The 18576-nt window shown below is 36.9% G+C and overlaps 1 protein-coding gene across 1 annotated transcript in view; it reads right to left on the bottom strand.

Moving 5' to 3' along the window:
• LOC135693282 (centrosome-associated protein 350) overlaps positions 1–15761 on the bottom strand; it is a 40082-nt gene extending 24321 nt beyond the window's left edge. Inside the window, exons 1-26 of the mRNA XM_065211716.2 lie at positions 15264–15761; positions 14927–14970; positions 14141–14338; positions 13400–13442; positions 12641–12856; positions 12080–12148; positions 11772–11888; positions 11330–11524; positions 10586–10900; positions 10057–10263; positions 9409–9525; positions 9197–9252; positions 8880–8978; positions 7732–7851; positions 7378–7441; positions 6728–6964; positions 6408–6521; positions 5707–5916; positions 5339–5382; positions 4542–4871; positions 3706–4035; positions 2817–3095; positions 2157–2396; positions 1369–1458; positions 839–892; positions 383–436 (exon numbers count right to left, since the gene is read on the bottom strand). Of these exons, the coding sequence (XP_065067788.2) occupies positions 383–436; positions 839–892; positions 1369–1458; positions 2157–2396; positions 2817–3095; positions 3706–4035; positions 4542–4871; positions 5339–5382; positions 5707–5916; positions 6408–6521; positions 6728–6964; positions 7378–7441; positions 7732–7851; positions 8880–8978; positions 9197–9252; positions 9409–9525; positions 10057–10263; positions 10586–10900; positions 11330–11524; positions 11772–11888; positions 12080–12148; positions 12641–12856; positions 13400–13442; positions 14141–14338; positions 14927–14970; positions 15264–15336 (3915 nt within the window). The 5' untranslated portion in view covers positions 15337–15761. The remainder of the gene's footprint in view (positions 1–382; positions 437–838; positions 893–1368; positions 1459–2156; positions 2397–2816; positions 3096–3705; positions 4036–4541; positions 4872–5338; positions 5383–5706; positions 5917–6407; positions 6522–6727; positions 6965–7377; positions 7442–7731; positions 7852–8879; positions 8979–9196; positions 9253–9408; positions 9526–10056; positions 10264–10585; positions 10901–11329; positions 11525–11771; positions 11889–12079; positions 12149–12640; positions 12857–13399; positions 13443–14140; positions 14339–14926; positions 14971–15263) is intronic.
• Positions 15762–18576: the final 2815 nt, after the last annotated feature.

Genomic DNA, 18576 nt, shown 5'->3' with positions numbered 1-18576 from the left:
GGAGGAGGTGAACCTACACCAGCAACAACTCAATACAAGTAAACATTTATCTGCAGTCTTAGGACGGAGTTGAGATCTGGCACCACCTCCTCAACCAGTTCAATGTTGATATATCTGTTTTTAAAACAAATTCGCCAAAGTTTGAACTGAATAAGAGGATAGATGTCAGATTTTATGTGCCAGTGACCAGCATGCGTTTAGGGGTCTGTGTAAAAAGCTATGGCCAGGATTGCAAAATTTCTTTATTGATTTAGATTGTGTATAAAAGGTTGTAAAAAGTGATGATATCAAATACATTGTGCATGTCTCATTACTCAGAGTTGAGTTTAATAGTTCTGGCTAGAATTCACGTAAAACACAATGAATCTGTTACTTATCTAACCTCTTCAAGCCTTCTGGTTGACTCTGCAACAGTTTCTGCTGCTTGTGCACGAATCTGCAAAAAAATAGCAATAGCAATAGGCGAACTGACTGTATAGCTTAAAATACTTCAAGCTGCATGCAACTTCAATGTTGCTTGTATTCAAATGTAAATACAATCTGGATAACCTCTATCTACAGAAATGGCAAGATAAATAACATACGGTTGTAATACTTCAGATGTTTAATCATACGACCTTAATCAGCGAAACTAAACAAATTTCGAATAAAGAAAAAACAGCCAGGATAGCTGATGAAAATTTTCAACTACAGGAAATGCATTTAACTCTCTTACTGATCATTTGTCTATCTTGTACGGTAAGTTTTCCATCTCATAGGATATTAAAAATACGCTCGGTAAAGGAGGCCACGAGCTATATAAAAACTATATTAAATGAAGCTTAATAAGGTACTTTACCTCTGCTAGAGTTTTGTTCACACTTTCTGTTGCTTTCATTGCAGCTTCTTTGGCCTGTTTATCAAATTGGAAATTGGACTTGTTAAAATGTTGAACATTGGAACAGAAACGAAAAAAAATAACCCATTATTCTGTGCCAGACAAAATTGACCCATTTCAGGAGGTACATTTTGGGAAGTGTTTTAATATGTAGAAAATCAAAATAAGAAAATCGAAAGGCAAAGGATTTCAGTAATTGGAAAAGGAAAGCACAAAAGAAAGCACAAAAGTTGGCATAAATGCAGGAAAGAAAAAGGCATAATTTTGGATCAGATAGGACTGCCCTATGGAAAGACTTTCAAGATCGGTCCATTTTGGGAATAGCTTTAATATATAGCGCAAAATTATAAAATCAGAAGATAAAGGTTAAACATGTTCAGTTTATAACCAAATAGTCAAACATAATTTTGGCCATTTAAACCACCCATACATGAAGCAATGACACAAACGGGTAAGTATCTAAAAACATATCAGTATGAAGAGCAACGCACTGTGGCAACTTGTTCTGCGTTTCTTGTGGCTTGCTCGTTGGCATCTTTAGACATCCTTTCCATTTCTTGCTTATAACCGAGCTGTCTCGCCTAAAACACCAACGCAATGTAACAGCAAGAGCCAGCACTGAAAATATTACAAGTACAGCGAAAAGCAGGCCCACTAAACAAATTGAATGCAGAGGGTCCTCAATTAGCGGATAGATCCAAATAACAGAAAACCTTTGGCAACAGACCCCTTTAATAAAGGACAAATAATGTTGCAGCATAGCATAAAGGAAATATTAACACTTTCTGTCCAACACTTCTCAGAATATCAACATCCGATAATGTCTGAAGGTAGGCCGCAAATTTTTAAACTTTGTGGAACCAAAGGGTTATCTTTTTAACGTTATAACAATAGTTCTTCACTATGGTCATAGACTTATTCATGTAGCCACCTTAAAACGGACATCTGATATTAACAGAATGGTATTCTGACCACAAAGATGTCCATTATATGAATGATTCGCTGTACAGGCGAGTTTATAAGATGTGGCCTTGAAACTATTTAAAGACAGGCGACCTTGACCCACCAGCTTCTGCCAAGGTTTTCATCTAGCGTACCTTATTGGCTACCCTATGAAGAAGATCTCAAAAACTAGGCTTTTTTACATTCCTTTACAGCAAAAGCATGAACCAACATAGGCTGTTTTGTTGTTGCCAGACTAAGGTGATTATTTTATCTGCTTTATTGCTTTGACAATACAACTAGGATGGAAGTTAGAAAATCAACTGTCAAGACTTACCTTTAGAATCTGTGCCAATGAAACAGTTTCCTGCTGGGCAAGACTTACACCCCTGACTCTTTCAATGTCTGTTACTTGGCGCAGGGCATCGTCCATAGTTTCAAGCTGATTAACCTCTGCCCTTAATTTTCTTTCCAATGTACCAGGCGAGAATTTTTCTGTGACTGCAGAAGTGGTTGTAAGAGAGCTGTCTTGTTCATTTAGTGCTCTCCTTTCAGCGTGGCTAATCGATGGATTTCTCTGGAATCAAAATAGTCAGAAAAGCTGTAGAACATTTTGTATTCAGAGCAAATGCTACGGCATTGCGATGTTAGCGTATACATATCGTTTGCCAGTTCTGACAAACTTCATGCTCTACAAATTAAGATCTTACATCGGGGGCTTACACAGCTGTATGTTTGGCAGTCTTGCCCCCTTTTCATTACCCTTTAAGAAGAATGCCTCTCTTCCTTTTCTTTTAGCCTGCATCAAATCCTTACAACATTAAGATAGATTAAAATGACAAATGTGATTAAAAATGAATCTATACAGAGCAAATAGAAGCCACCATAAAATGCAGAAAAGCGAGAGTGCTAAACAAACCATGTTCAGCATTCAATACAAAGCGCCTGTCAAACAACATGATGCCTTCATTATTTTGAGACATAGCTAGGCTCTTACCATAGTTGATGACATAACAGGGTCCTTTGCAAAGTCCACACTGCCGTCTGTCAACGAAGCCGGGCTTCTTGCGGGGGAAATGTCATCAGCATGTGACGTAATAGATTCATCCGCATCACTGTTGTACGACTGGATCTTCGCGCTGGCTTCTTTCTGCGTCACGTCTTCTGGCAACAAGGTCAGTGTTTTGTCTAGATCTTCCGAAGTTTCTTCATGAGAATCCTCATTGGAGAGTGAGGGTTTTTGCGAGGAACGTGTTTTTGAAACACCTTCATCTCTCTACAAGTTTAATGAGCAGCTTAGTATAAAGCGAAAAACTATACCATTAAAAAATTGGCAAAGGATTATTTAGCAGTAAAACATGTTGCTTTATGACAGAAGGTTTCTACAAGAATAACACTGTGATGCTTTTTGCGCTGTGGTGTGCTAACATCAATCTCCTTTTAAAGAACATTATATTTTGTACAATAAAGCCAATAGCATTAATAGAAACTGTTAGTCGAAGAAGAAATAAAAGGAAGTACATAAAGTTCAATGCATAGCCTAAATAATCATTTTAAAGTAATTTAAAGGAGCAAACAACTTGAATCATCATTTCGAGCAGGTCACACCATTTGAAGTTCAAAGCAAGAAAACGTACAAAGACAAGCCAAGAAAATAACACCACTTCATTCAGGCCTTCTTTAACTAACTTACTCGGGAGAGGTGGGAGGGAAGTGAGGAGGGGGGGGTCAATGGCCCTCCCAGCCCGAGTGACCTTCTATTGTTTGAAAAAATAGACAACTGTCCTCCTCTTTACATAAACCTTGACCAGCAGCTTGACCCCTATGCATGTCATATGTCTAAAGCATTTATGCTACGCCACAATATACAACAAAAACCTAATTACCTTGATATCAGCTAATGTATCAACTTCATTATCCTCATTCTCTGACTCTGATTTAATTGTTGATGCAAAACTATCAAAATCTGCATCGTCGTAATGCTGTTCTTGCAAACTATCGTGAGCCATGTACGAAAAATCTTCCTTTTCCTTCTTCTCTGGTGAAGTGTAGGCCCCTTCCTCCTCCAAATGCCTCTTACTTGCTTCCTTCAACCTTCTAGTATAAATATTGATAACACTGTATCTATCTCCCTTCTTTTCCTGCGCCTTTCCTGTGAGGTTCTTCAGAAAGCTGTCCTCGTTCACCTTGGTCTGTTTTCCACGAAGGCTTTCGAACTAGGGAAGGTAATATTAAACAGTTCTCAACCTCCCAATTCAATTATTGCAGACAAACTTCTGATATTTCAAAACGTGTCGTAAATGCACGAAAAAATACGGCACACAGCTTGAACTTTTTCGTATACCAAAAAAATTACTGCAAACAAATATATACATCGATATACTGGTCAGGATCATTAAGCATATTTGTTGATCTAGACATGAACTCTAACTGTTTCTTAAACATACTAAAACCATTAAGACCACTGTAACGTATATATTAATGTTTGTCACGGTACAAATCAACTGAAATCATGAAGGGTCACCAGATGTGCCAAATTCTCTAGGCATAACATCACTAATAAACAAATCGTAAAAATGTGCTCCCTCTCCATTATTAACAACAAAACTCGACACGCGATGACGAAAATCTACGGCCATAAAACTATTCTGTGTCAGTCCTACTCTAGATGAATGGAACAACGAAAACAATAAGAAACAACTAAATCGGTACACAACGGTACCTTTGGTCTTTGACTCTTCGCAGGAGATGGTCTTTTCGATTCCTTAATCAAAGACATTGTGCTGGTCTTATCAGAGAAAACAGACTTGTCATTAGCAGCATCAACTGCTGAACTAGCCTCGAATGCAGAGCTATAACTCCCAACCGAGGACGGCTCCATACGATCTGCAAGCTGCTGTCTGTAAAGGTTGTTTTCAGTCGTCTTCTCCCTCGCCTCACGCATAGTAGCTGCCAAAGTTTTTCCCGAGGGCAGTTTCCAGGTAAGCCCCTGCCTGATACTATGACCTCGATAAGCTGCTTGAATTCTTGTCGCAGCCTCCTCTTTGGCCAACTAAGAAAATGTTAATGTTAAAACGAGTAGAAAAAAACTTTCAACTGCTTGGAAAAAAATACATTACTAAGACTGAATTCTAAAAGCATATCTAAAAATCAATTCTTACGAAATCTGACGTCATACCAATAATACATATATCTATTACTCTATTGCACAGAATATACAAGCTTCTTTCGATCGTTGTGCTTTTCAAAGAGCCCCTTGGAATACTAACGTCAACTTTCAAGGTCTACTACGATGTTGGTTTACGTTAAAATGATGTAGAGCATTCGCAAGAAGGCTTTTTCGTGTGACCTGTATGAAATTAGCCTGAACTTTCAACATTGATCTGGAGTAAAGGAAGCTGTTGCAGAATTCGAGAAAGAATTAAAAATATAAAAACGAGACTCAGTGGGTGTTTGATGATCAGAAACAGAATATCAAAGACATTTTTATTGCTGCTTAATATAACAGGGCAAACTCACCAGTTCTTCATTGGTCTTTGCTTGCTCGTGGATACTGGCCGTACCTATAAGAAAAGCATAAATAAACGTTTAAGCCGGACCTTAGAAAATGGGCAATAAAGAAACATACACGAGTGGTGCTTCACATTCTGATGATCAATTACATGTTGAATTAAGAGGGAAAAGAAACTTGCTGTCAAAATCAAAGGGAATTCCCTTAAAAGCCCAACAAGGGTGGTTAAATTTTTTTCAACCTGCATACAGAGGCACGACTCAAAATCAAAACTGAAAATTATGTTCAAAATTTATAAAATATATATGGGAAAGCGGCACTACAGAATTTTGCAACAATTCTAAGGCTAGTTGTATCCAGCAAAAACAGTTCAAACCTGGTAGCACACCCCTGAATTCACTGATATGACTGAAGCCAGACAAAGGCACAGGTGATGCTGCCGGGGGCTTCTCCTTATTGGCAAGTACACGTAAATTTGCCAGTCTGTTAGCTTCAGCTGCAAGCCTTTCTCTCAGCGAGGTCGCAGTTGCACTGATAGCGGCAATACGCTCTGCTTTCGACATTTTGGCGGGATCTAACGAGCCAACTGAAAAAAATACATAGCTTCATGTTTCACAGCCTCAAAGATACAGAAAATATAATCACTCTTACCCGAAGAAGTATAATTTCTAAAACCTGCATATCAATTTCGACATTATTTTTTGAACAGAACATGGGACCTGGAGTAAAGGTAATTCACAGGCAAATTTCATGCAAAGCTGTCTTTTAGGCATTGGAAAAATGCACCTTTGTTCCTCCTCAGAGGTAACAATTTGGTAACAATGTAACACGTCCAAGTGGTATCAATAACAAATATATTATATGACACTGATGACAGTATCAATAAAGCTAATTAAATTCACCATCATTCCTCTTAGTAAAATTTAATAAAACTTTATACAACCAACACTGTTCAGAATTTTTAAGCAATTTTGCACTTTTCCTCTTACGCTCCAACTTGCGGCTCAGAATACTTCTCTAACGTTAGTGAAATTTTTGCATTGCTCGATTTCAAAACAGGAAGCAAAAGAAAATCACCTTTAGTAACACTTGGTGGCCTTGAAACCGGCTGCCTGCTTGACTTGTATTTTTCGAGAAGATCTCGAACCTCTTCTTCGACAGAACGAAATGGCTCAGACTTTGGTTTTTCATCTATAAAAAAACAAAGCTATGATAACCACAAAAACACTGGACTTCTAACAACTTAACAAATGTATAGATAATGTTTATGTATTGCTAATAGCAGAGTCTTAAGAGCCTCCTAAAAGAACAATATTTCAATGCTAGCAGAATACATAAGGTCGTTTCTAAAACGGCTGAAAGCAATCTTTGGGACGGCACAATATATACAAACATACCTTCGGATCTAGCCTCAACAGGGGAGTCAGTTCCTGTCTTTCTCACAGTGACACTTATTCCATACATGTCATTCTCGATCTTTTCAAATTCCAGCGAATCCTTAAATCGCTCCTCGTTTTCATCTGCAACGCTGTCGTCGAGTTCATCACCAGAAACGTCTCGTTTTGAGCTCTCGCCAACTGGAGGAGAGATTGGTGGCACAATTACGTCATCGTCTTGGCGGCCACTGCCTGTCTCTAGAATATGTCATGCAAAGACTACTGTTATTTATTTATTTTTTCAGTCTCAAGGGGGGTAGGGCTTAAAAGAGAGGGGGTATTTTTTCGAAAGAATTAACATCATTATCCTTTTGACTTATAATACGCACAAGTAAGTCTTTACATGGGCCGTATTTAATGTACACAACCTTTCATCATCACACACTACAAGAGACCTACTCAATGCGCATGTTTTCTTTGTTTGACATCAGGAGCTAAAGAGGGGGGCTTAATAGGGAGGGGCGCATTTTAAATTTTGGCTTGGTAAGAGGGCTCAATAGATAGGGGGGCTTAATAGAGAGGGGGGCTTAATATAGAGTCCTTACGGTAACTTCATAATAAAAAACTCGCCAAATTTGCTAAAAATTGATAAAATCACGTGGCTAACATACCGTTCAGACTGACTCCATTGTCATCTCGCAGCAGTTTCATTGCAGTATCAGACTCAAATTTATCCTAAACATAGAAAGAGTATCAACATGTATTCTTATTATTGGACTGCAGTTATAATTTCATTGCAGATAATGTTGGTTCCCATTCACCACAGCATTTAATCATTACTCAATTAATCATTACTAACCGGAGATTTATCAATACATATGTTGAAGTCAAATAAGAAAATTGTTCACGAACAGGCATTCAGATTTTTAAAATCGCTGATTTAAAATTTAAAATAAAAATTTTGAATCACCAAAGTTTGGCAATCACTTCAAACAGAAAAAAGGCCCACTACGAGACAAGCATACCTGACTTAACTTTGCCCAATCTTCGCCTTTATTTGACTTGGTAAATGTAGATCCCATTAGTTTACTTTGTCTCACAGAGATACTCGCCCGTAGATTTGTGTTTTGCTTCATATAAAGCTCCTAGAAAGCATATGAAAATAGCAAACAGTAAAATTAGAAACCTAAAGCAAATAAATATGGATATGAAGCTTCCTAAATAAGATAGCTGTAATCAATTGATCAGGTTTTGAACAAATGAAAAAAGATCCAGTTTTAAACTGGAAAGAGATAGGCACAATAGCAAAAGAGAATTTATTAGGATACTACACTGCAGCCTTTCAGCGGTAATCAAATTACATTACTTTACAATGCAAAGGACAGAAAAGTATGCTTCTAAGCCTTTCAGAGATATACTGATGTGAAAAAATTAAGGACACTGTATGTACATTATACCAGCTTGCTAATTCTGGCTATGGAGCCAGGACAGTGGATATTTGTCTTGAAGTGACAAAATTGGGAAAAAAGGATGTTTAATGCTCCTGTCTTGGGTATGCTTAAAGGTATCTTTGATCTGCGAATGTCAATAATGCATTTCCTTAATCTTCCTTGATTTTGCTGTATCAGTTCTAGAGAGTGTTTCTAATTTTCTTTTATTAGCATCATTCGGAGGACTATTCCTGATCTTGCTCAGGGATAATTTGCTGTCGTGAGGTGTTTTGTTCCAGACAATATATTACCTCTTTGGATTGCTGTCAAATGTCGTGGGTTGCAAACCGAATTCTTTTTGCTGTTTTGAAGAAGCTAAAAGGGGTGTTTGGAATGGGTAATGAGCTGGAATGTGTTGCTATGAAAAATACAAGCGGGTCTCACGAGGCATTTGGAAAAATTAAAAAAGCCAATTTTTGGTCTGTACAAGGGGAACCCATTTCAACTGAGCCCCCAGCTCTAACCCTCTTTTACTAAGATAATTTGAAATTGGTTGGGGAGATAACAGCGAATATAAATTGAAACATAAATCAGAACCTTTCGCTATCAAACAGCATTTCATAGAATTGGAAGTGATTATTCAAGCTTGCTTAACTAGTTGTTAAAAAAGACAGCCCTCAAACAAAAGTTAAAAATAACTTCAGAAATAAAGCCAAACGAGAGACAAGAGATAATTGTCTTACCTTCAGTTTTTGCTCTTGCTCAAACTTCAATTGCTGCTGTCGCCTCTTTTCTTGCATTCTTCTTCTCTTTCGTTCAGCAAGCTGCTTGGCCATGTAGTTCTAACAAAAAAAATTAGCCTTTAAGCTAGACGAACTTTAACAGTAGCAGAAAAAGTCAATCAAGCTTCTTCAAGTTAGAGAGCGTTACGGCAAGAAAGGTCACCAAGTAGAAATTGGCTAGAGAGAATACCAAGTCCTAGGAATATTGTACAAGTAAATGACTTCACTCCTAGAAAAATTCTTTGTAGCATCCTTCAAATTATATAGAAGATGTTTACCTGGATTTCTTCTTGATTATAGTGGCGAATTTTCGACTTGCTAGATTTTGCTTCATCTGCAAAAATAGCAACCAAACAATACATCAAGCAGTAGTTTTAATTCAATAAAAGAAAGAGAGCTGCTTATCACATTTAGTGTCATTCATAACCGTGTCAACAAATCTCACAAGACCTGACTTACAAGTGTCAGTTTAAACGAAACTCGAACACACCTTTATTTTGCCCTGTCTGTCCGGCTTTTCGTTTGATCCTTTTTCTTGTGGTTGGGCTTTTCTTAACCGGTATATCGTTAACCGGCTCATCCTTAGAAAATGGGTCGTTCTCATCAGCTAGAACAAAAATGAAATTACTAAAGGCTTGTTGAAGGTGAAAGAAACGATGTTTTCCTGCTCATAGCCATGAATTTCCTTTTAAGGTGACCACCGGGATCCAGAAATCTTGAAATTGTTTTACCTCATCACGTTGTTGAGTGACATATCCTTAACTGGTCACTGATTTGTCAACATAAAGCCAATAAGACAAGTTGCCTTTTTTGTTAGACAATATCGTTTTGCAACTTGGTGAAAAAAACGTCACCAAAATCAAACATATCGTTCTTAGATGAAAGTTGCTTGCTGTAAAATTTTTCCTATTTTTGTGTTGTTGCAATCAACTCTGAAAAATTATGGTCCCCAGCAGAAGGCTCCAAACAAAAGCTTAACGCTGTCAACAATAATTTTGTTTTGGCTTTTGGGCTAAGATGCAGATACTGAGATGCAGAATTTTTTTAAAAAAATACGCTTCCCAGGAAAGGAAGGTATTGAAAGAGATTTCAATTTTGGACATAATTTATCAGTATTTTTCCTAAATGCCTCACTTACCTGATGAATCCATTTCTAGATCAACAAGCATGCTTTTCGCCTCTTCTGGAAGGTCCTCGTGATTCCTTAAATCTTCGCTGATCTTTTTCAAATCTTCTTCTTCACCACTTTTACTATTAGTGGCATCAGTTAGATTTTCATGTGACGTCACACCTCTTTCACTTGATTTCGCTGTCTTTGATTCGGTATTTTCTGAACGCGCAGAATCTTAAACAGAATAAAGAAAAGTTAGCCTTAGATCACCCTTTCTTTATATTAGTTTAGACAAAGTTTTTTAAATCTTTTTAAGCAGAATGTTTGGAGGAAGAAAGGATTTTTTTACCCAAGCTCCCTAACAGTAGTTGAAACAACGAGATCATTCCACAGTCAAAGGCGATAGCTTTGCTTTAAAAAGTATTCTTTTTATGGAATGTACTTATCATTTTAGAATGTCTTGAATTGAACACGTCAACAAACTTGAGCAATTATATAAAAGTACAGCCGCACAACTGATGCTTAATAATTGTACTTCACAGAAATCAATCCGTACCGGTTTTATAGTCGCCAGACATTTGTGCTGATCGAGCATCTGTGTCTTTTGTTTTAGTATCTTCGTCTTCCATTTCACTTAGGCCATCATCGTCATCATGGTCACTGTAGCCATCCTGTCCCCCTTTCTCCTTTTCAAAATCGTTCGCTTTGTCTTTTAGCTGAGCACCCTTTCCTTTCTCCTTGTTAACTTCCGAAATTTTAGAATCCTTCATCGCTTGCATCACCTTTTTAACTGCCTCTTGGCCTACACGCCAGGAGGTAGTTGAGATTGAAGGGACTGGCTTCTGGGCTGCAACTATCCTTTGCATTTTACCTAGCCAAAAGCATAACAAACACAATATAATGTACAACACATAATATAGAAACGATATAATACGATGATACAAACGAAGGAAAGAATGAAAGTAGCAAAAACTAAGCTATTAAGTTTATGGATATCTTTAGGCTATCAAATGATAATCATTAACTCGACATTTTAAACTGTTTTAACAAATAAGCAACTTTCTTCTTTATGGATTTTCCCCTTGTTTCTCAACATTCTAAATATTTCTTGAAGAAAATTTCGCCTGATATAACATATATAGTTTGCCCTAAACTATATAGGGTTTTCGCCCTAAACTATATAGTTTGTTGATCAGAAAAACAAAGCAACTTGAAATTCTGTTATAAAAAATAAGATCAGATAAGGAAAACTTGGAAAAGCAAAAAGCAGGCAAGAATTACACAGAATCAATGTACACACCAGGTGATCTTTTGAGATCTTTTTTCAGTCCTTTCTTCCTGTCACGAGCATTAGATTTTGACAGTGGCTTTCCCCTTGGTTGATCTAACCCAACTCTTTCTTTCCTTTCCTTGTGAGTGGCTAGCCTTCTGTTCTGAGCTTCAGCTGTAGTTTGAATGAGTGCTGCATTTTCTTTGGCTCTTGGTAGATTGAATCCTGCAACAAATAAAAATTTACATAACATTATCAAAACCTCAGCAAAAACTGCAATAAAACAGAAACAGTAACACATGAAAAGCAAATACAAGCAGCATAGTGGTTAACAACATTTTTTACCTTGCAGTGCTGAAACGAAACTTCTAATTGTTGAAACAAAAATTCTAATGGTTTTTATTCTACCCTCAATAATGAAAAATTGACATGGTTCTTATTCTTACAAAATAAAAAGTCAGAAATTCATTACCTCTGTAAGTTGGTGCAGTGGATGATGATGCTGTTTTACGTTTCATGGGCTCCTTTGGTCTAGTATCTATTGCCACAACAGGATCATCTTCATAGTGCCTTGATTTTGATGGAAAGGCTGAAATGAAGAGACAAGTTATTTCAAGTTTGGGCATTCTTTTGTCATTAAAGAACTGTTCTCAGCAAGTAAGAGTTAAACTGATTCTGGAAATCAAGTTCATCAAAAAAACATGAAATCAACAGAAACAAAACACAAATCTGAAACTGGGTAGAATAGAGAGTTATTTGGAGCAATTAAAGAAGAAGTACCTTCAAGGTCTAAATTCGCCAAGTTCTCCTTTTGCTGCCTTATTTTATCTCGAATTTTCTGCAATGCTCCTTGTAAAAAACAATGTTACATTTGGCACTGTTACAATGTTACATCTAAATAGATATTTTTATCATGACAAACCAATAAATACATATGAATGTATACATGAGAGATTCAACAAAACAACATATGCATTCTTTGCAATTTTGGCAGCTAAGGAGTAAATAGAATGAGTTACTAACAACTTTCCATTGCAAAAATATCATCAGACAGGAACTGATTATATGTGTGATCAGATTGTATGAAACTACATGTAACTGCATAATGATTGCAAAACTAGGTAAATAACATAAAGAAGAGATGATAAATCTGTAAATTATGCTTTAAGGCCAGCAAATCAATTGGTAAGGGGCTGACTAGGATGACTAGCCTTAGCCGTTGATACCTTTCACTGACAAGAGCAACTTACTGACTGCTTCTAAAAAGGCATGCTTCCGGATTTGTATCTTTCATAACCAATGCAGCTAAATAGTGAGAAATTTTCTCAGACTAAGACTTACCACTGTCCTTGATATTTCCTAAAAGAGACTTCCTGCTGCTACCAGATGTATCCAGCCTTGGAACTTTCGGAGTGATTGGCCTGTCATTGACCAAGACATCATCAGGATCATAATCAAAATCATCTTTAATGTTGCTTTTGGCTGTGAAACCATATTGATCTTCCAACAAGGGGATTCTTCTGGGCACAAATTGGTCTATATTTTCACTGTTGGGTCCTGAAATGTTTAAGGACAGTAACAAATTTGAAATCAAAGTTGAAACTCAAAATAATTCTTTATATGCAAAGCTTTTGATTGATGACATCAAGCCTGGCCTTTGAGCACTTGGTCACTCACATGGGCTATTTCTTAAATAAAAGCCTGTCAAGCCTTGCAGAGTGTACCACAAGTGCTTACAGGTAAGTTCTGTGACAAGATGAAAACTGCAAGTACATCTTAGAAATTGATGTCTGCAATATGTGGAAATGTTTTGATATGTTTGCAAAAGCCATTTCTAGAGCAAAAGAAACATAGTAATCCAATAATCAATTAAATCTACTTAGATATAGTGGATCTGGATGTTATTGAAAAGCTTCAAACCCTTCAAAGATACTTAGCCCTTGCTCAATGAGAATGTCTGGTGGTTTTTGTAAGATATGAGGCATATATTATACACTCTAATTCTACGATATTGCAGGAAAATCTTGCAACATTTTGTGCTTGGAAGCAGACAACATTTATGGAGGACTTGGTGACAGAAACACAAAAGACTATACTCACTGTAAGCATTGAATGTCTGTATAACATCAAAGTTATCTGATTCCTAGAAATAGAAAATTGGAGGTATAATTACAGCTCTTCCTTTTCTTAAACTTCAGTAACTGCAGTATGAATAAAGTTTTGTATAACCTCAATGGAACGCAAATTGTTGATTATAACAAATGCTAATATGTTAAATATTTTCAACTATGTAAGCCTTTTAGAAAACTAAATAAAAGGACATTGGTTTCCATTAGCATATTTCTTTCAAAGGATAAAAACCCAGATTGCAGAGTATGGCTGACTTTGACAAGATCTTTGGTATGCAAACAACCCCAGATCTCAGGTACAGTTAAACAGAAATCATTAGAAAATGCCAGGTGTTTCAAGTGGACAATTCAGTCTCCTGTGCTCCCAGGATGACCAGTTTTATTAGCAGAAGACCACTTATCACTTCATAGGGTAACCCTTGAGCCACCAAATTTTTACTGGAATTTTCCACCCCTATCACCAGAGTTCCATTTTGGAAGATCACATGCAATGTGCAAGAGACCACTGAAAGAGCTGCTGGTCTCCTACTGAAGGACCACCTTTTTACCAGAATTGCCCACCACTTAGGATGAATTTAATGTAGTTTTAAGTTGTGCCCTTAGAACTACTATGTCTGTATTATGGGTGCACCATTGCCATGCTTTGCATACCAGATAAAACAACACAGTTAAATCTCAGCTTTATTATATAGACAAAAAAGGAAGGACATACCTCATACTCATAATCACCTTCTGGCTCCTTGTATTTGACTGTTGGGTTGGGATCAATCACCACTTTACCCTTTTTTGGTTTGCTATACTTTCTTGTGAAACCCTTTTTCACTGGTCCACTTACTCTTTCTGAAGGTGGGAACCTTCTTATGTCATCAATATTTCCAGCAGTCCTAATTCTTCTATCTACATCATCAAGCTGCAAAGATAATTTTTTAGGAATTATTTTTTTATGTCACTTTAGGAAGTGTACTACAAACAGGAAACTTACATTTAATATGGCACATTCATATAAAATACACAGTTTTATTTTTGAAGGGAAAACTTGGTTCGCACCGGACAAAACTTGCAGCTTGACAAGTTGGTAATTAAATAAGAAAATTTGTTTCCCCTATAACGCTCTGGTTGAATCATCATAACAAAAAGGCTCAGTCCCATGTGCATTTGCCAGTACCAGACTAGAAACTTTGTTGCATGCCCACAATATATTGCCTGGGCACACATCTGAAAGCTTTTGCACATTGGCTGCACAAAATCCATAGATAACAACATTTACCATTATTAACTCTAAATATAACTAAAAGTGTATGATTTCAGAGAAATATTCTCAAATTTTCATGGTAAACCTGTCCACACAAGAAGCAAAGTTTCCAGTCTGGTGCCAGTACACTAGTCTGCAGGATACATTCATGCCAGTGGTCTCCAGTATAGCAGACATGGTATCCACCCTGGCCCTTCATTTTGATCTACCCTCTCAACACACTTTACTCTACTCGGTTCTACTTACGTTTTCTTTCGTCGAGGCAATGTTGCTCCAGACATTTTCAATCGCTAGAACAAAATACAAGTATAATTTCATAATGAAGCGGAATGAATATGTATAAGAACATAATATTGGATGATAAACCTTGCCTGGTAGCTTCTGAATAATGGTGTCTAAATTAAAATTGTTAGTTCTCTTCGAAGTAATAAGTTATATAATATTTGGAATAAATAAGTCATAAACTCTCTCAAAATAAAACTTAAGGCCCCCAAAAATAGGCCTAAATAAAAATTCATATCTAACATTTTTGTACTTTAAAATTAGCCCAACACCTTCGTCGAGCACAAGTAAATTTCCTCACCTGACAGCGATGTCTTGTACTCCGGTGAGAATTTTTTCGATGTCGCAGAACGGGATTGGAAATTAACCGCCATCACACACACAAAACTAAGATAGGCCTACCAGTACCTATATTTGAAAGCACTGCAGCTATAAACTCCTATCAGCAACTCGGTCCGTAACTCAGAATTTCAAAGGCTTTAAAAAATCAATCCATTGTCGCAGACAATTTCGATGAAAATTGGAGTAATCGAAGCAACCTTCGAACATAGCTCTCGCCTTCCACCATCTTTGTTTGTTGCCACTTGCGCTAGCCTCGCTGCGTCAAGAATGATCATTATATGTCATTTTATTCGAGGATGTTTTAATCGAAGCATGAATCGTATAGAAAAGCTTAAAAATTCTCAAAAACAGCATAAGTATGATCCTTGTGTGAATTAGATTCTTCTGCGTTTTTTAATTCATTCTTCAGTTCTGCTTTCTTTTCCTACCATGCTACCTCTGCTCACTCTCAGATACATGCCTGACTAAAATGACATCCAACCAGCAATGAATTAAAATGCATGCTGGGAGATAATGAATTATTTTCCCGCTCCCAACGGCCGGCTGTGGCTGTATTCATTTCAAATTTTGGTCGAGAAGAAATAGTACGGTCGTTGAAGTGAAGTGATGAACCAGGAACAAATTAGTAGAAAAGCAAAACGTACATAATTTTACGTAGAATTTTTTCCTCTATAACACACCAAAAATCGCCTAAAACCGAATTTGGGGAAAATTTTTTCTAGAACTTTAAAAAACATGAGCTTTTGACGAATGCACAATAGTATCATCTGCCCAGGGGCGGACTGGCTGATTTTTTTGGCCCGGGCAAATTTCGATCAAACCGGCCCACAATAATAGCAAATTAAAAAACTGATGAAGCCCTGTATGCCGGGGCAAAATAATAGTATTCCTTGAATTTAATTTATTTTGAAAATCTTATTTCGTTACATTGGATTCTCGTCGTCGTACTGCTTTGTTCCTGAATATCTTTCGTATTATTACTCATTGCAAGATTCACAGAATCCGGCGGACAGCTTATACTGCGGTTCTTCCTTCTTACACAACAAATAAAAAACTCAAGTAAATGTTAGTCTGTAGGGAAAACAAGTTTTAAATTCAATAATTTTGTGCATGGATGAATGCTGGTTAACAGAATATGGTTAACAGAATATGTTAAATATGTCATTTGCTGACTAAACTATAAACAAAAATTTTAACCTATTGGTTTGACTCTGTTTCTAAATACAGGAACTTATATGTTGATAATGTGACCGTTCTGGATGTCATCTAGCAGGTGTTTTTCTAAGAACATTACACTATTTTTTTTATAAGAACCAGTAAATTTAGGTTCAGCCTGACTGTTCTTACTTTTTTCGAAAATCTGAGGCTGGATTGTTCCTAATTTGTTCTTAAATTAAGAGGGTGTAAGCAGTGCTATTGCTAGCTTTTTCGCTCTAAGGAGGTGTTCAGGCCTCATTTGCCAACAAAGTGAGTGAGACAGCCTTAATTTACTGACAAATTTGAATATTCACCGAAAAAGCACCCACACATCGCTAATAATCCTCGATTTTGAAAAAAAACGTTGTTCAAAATTGCATTTTGCAGAAGCTCAGCCTCAGCTTGTTCTTAATTTGTTCTTAACTTTGACCAGTTTTGAGGCTTGTGTTCTTATAAAATTGTTCTAATAAAAAAAAGAGTGTAACATGAAGAACTCCAGGTTTGGCTGCGAAAAATTACTACGTAACCTGTTTTTTATATATTTAAAGTGGAAAAGCTTCTATCACACTCCACTTGTGACAAATAATTTTCTAATCCTCCAGAAAACCACAATGATTTTCAGCAACTCAAAAATATAAATTTGTCAGTTTCTGACCCCAAAAAAAAACATGGCACCCCTGTTGAAATTTTATCCTTTAGGACCCTGTTGGGCGGGGGTGCATTAAATTATGATAGTATAGGCCTAATAAACTTACCATAACTTGTATGAGTTTATTGAAAGGAGCAAAAGCAAGACCCTGCTGTTTTTTGTGACGTTTGTGGCTTTTGCTTGATAAAAGAGCTTTGTATGAGCTTTTTCCTTTTTTAAGTCTCGTGGTTGAAGTCTTCTTACTCTTCCCTTGTTCTACGTAGGTCCTCTTCATTGCTTCACATCGCAGAGCAAATCGCTTATTAGTGAACTCTAATTTTTGGACTTTTAAATTTATTACATTAAGCAATAGCTTGTGGTTAGGGAAAATCATGACCAGCTTCAAGCAAAAGCTAAGTAAAAAGACATCAAGGCAGGTTAAAATCTTATGTATCGCATTGAAACAGGGGTGTTACAGTATCGTATGTCGCTAAAAAGAAAATACCGTCAAGAGAAAATATAACAATAACATGCTTCCTGAAGAAGTGTGTCTGGGCTGCGGTGACAATAATGAATTCATAATTTTAATGGTTTTGGAGTACTCGCATGTATATTTATTCTTTCCCACAAAGTCTCTGAAAATTCAAGGCAAACAGATCAACGCGTGGGTATACTTTTTTGCCTAACATTCACTTTCTAAGCTAATTTATTTCTTGCGATCGCCCGAATAGCCCGACCAGCCAGTCCGCCCCTGCATCTGCCAAAGGAATTCTGCAAAGTATGAATAGCTTGCAATAATTCAAGGCGTAAATTATAGGTTTGGAAGCTAAATAGGTATTTGAGTGGACAATTGAGAAATAAAATTGAGTATCAGGGCCCACGCTACCAGGGGGCCGGAGGGGCCACGGCCCCACAATTTTTTGGTAAGCAACAATATTTCCATAGATATCCTTTTGGAAGCCCTAAATTCAAGTGCAATGTATAGAACTTGGCCCTTCCACTTGAAATTCGTGGTGTTTGCGCCGAGTATAGGTTGAAAAGTAGCAAAATAATCAAGTCTTGGACCTCTGGTACTTGGAATTCTTATGTCTAATTAACTGATTTTTAACAGGAAGTTGTCGACTGTTTCAGCAATATGCATTTTTTATTCATCGTGGTTCTTATTATCAAGTTCATTGAACTGTATATTCATTGTACGTAATTTTTAAATTCATCTTAATTTGCAGTTCTACTAATCAATACCCTGTACTAAGTAAGTAACTTTTTCTGTGAATGAAAGTTTTGAGTTTGGGATTGGCAACATGAACATCTGGAATCAGAATAGAATCTTAAGAGCAAAGCTCCCTCAAATTCGGCAGGAACCGACATGTGAATGAGGCAAGTTGGAAAGTAGGGTGGCCAAGGGCAAAAAAAATAAAGCCCATAATAAAAGATTTTACAGAAATGT

The sequence above is a fragment of the Rhopilema esculentum genome, chromosome 11 (assembly GCF_057945365.1).
Source record: "Rhopilema esculentum isolate cy_ngs chromosome 11, ASM5794536v1, whole genome shotgun sequence".
NCBI classification, from domain to species: domain Eukaryota; kingdom Metazoa; phylum Cnidaria; class Scyphozoa; order Rhizostomeae; family Rhizostomatidae; genus Rhopilema; species Rhopilema esculentum.
This window is presented reverse-complemented; position numbering and strand designations above follow the sequence as displayed.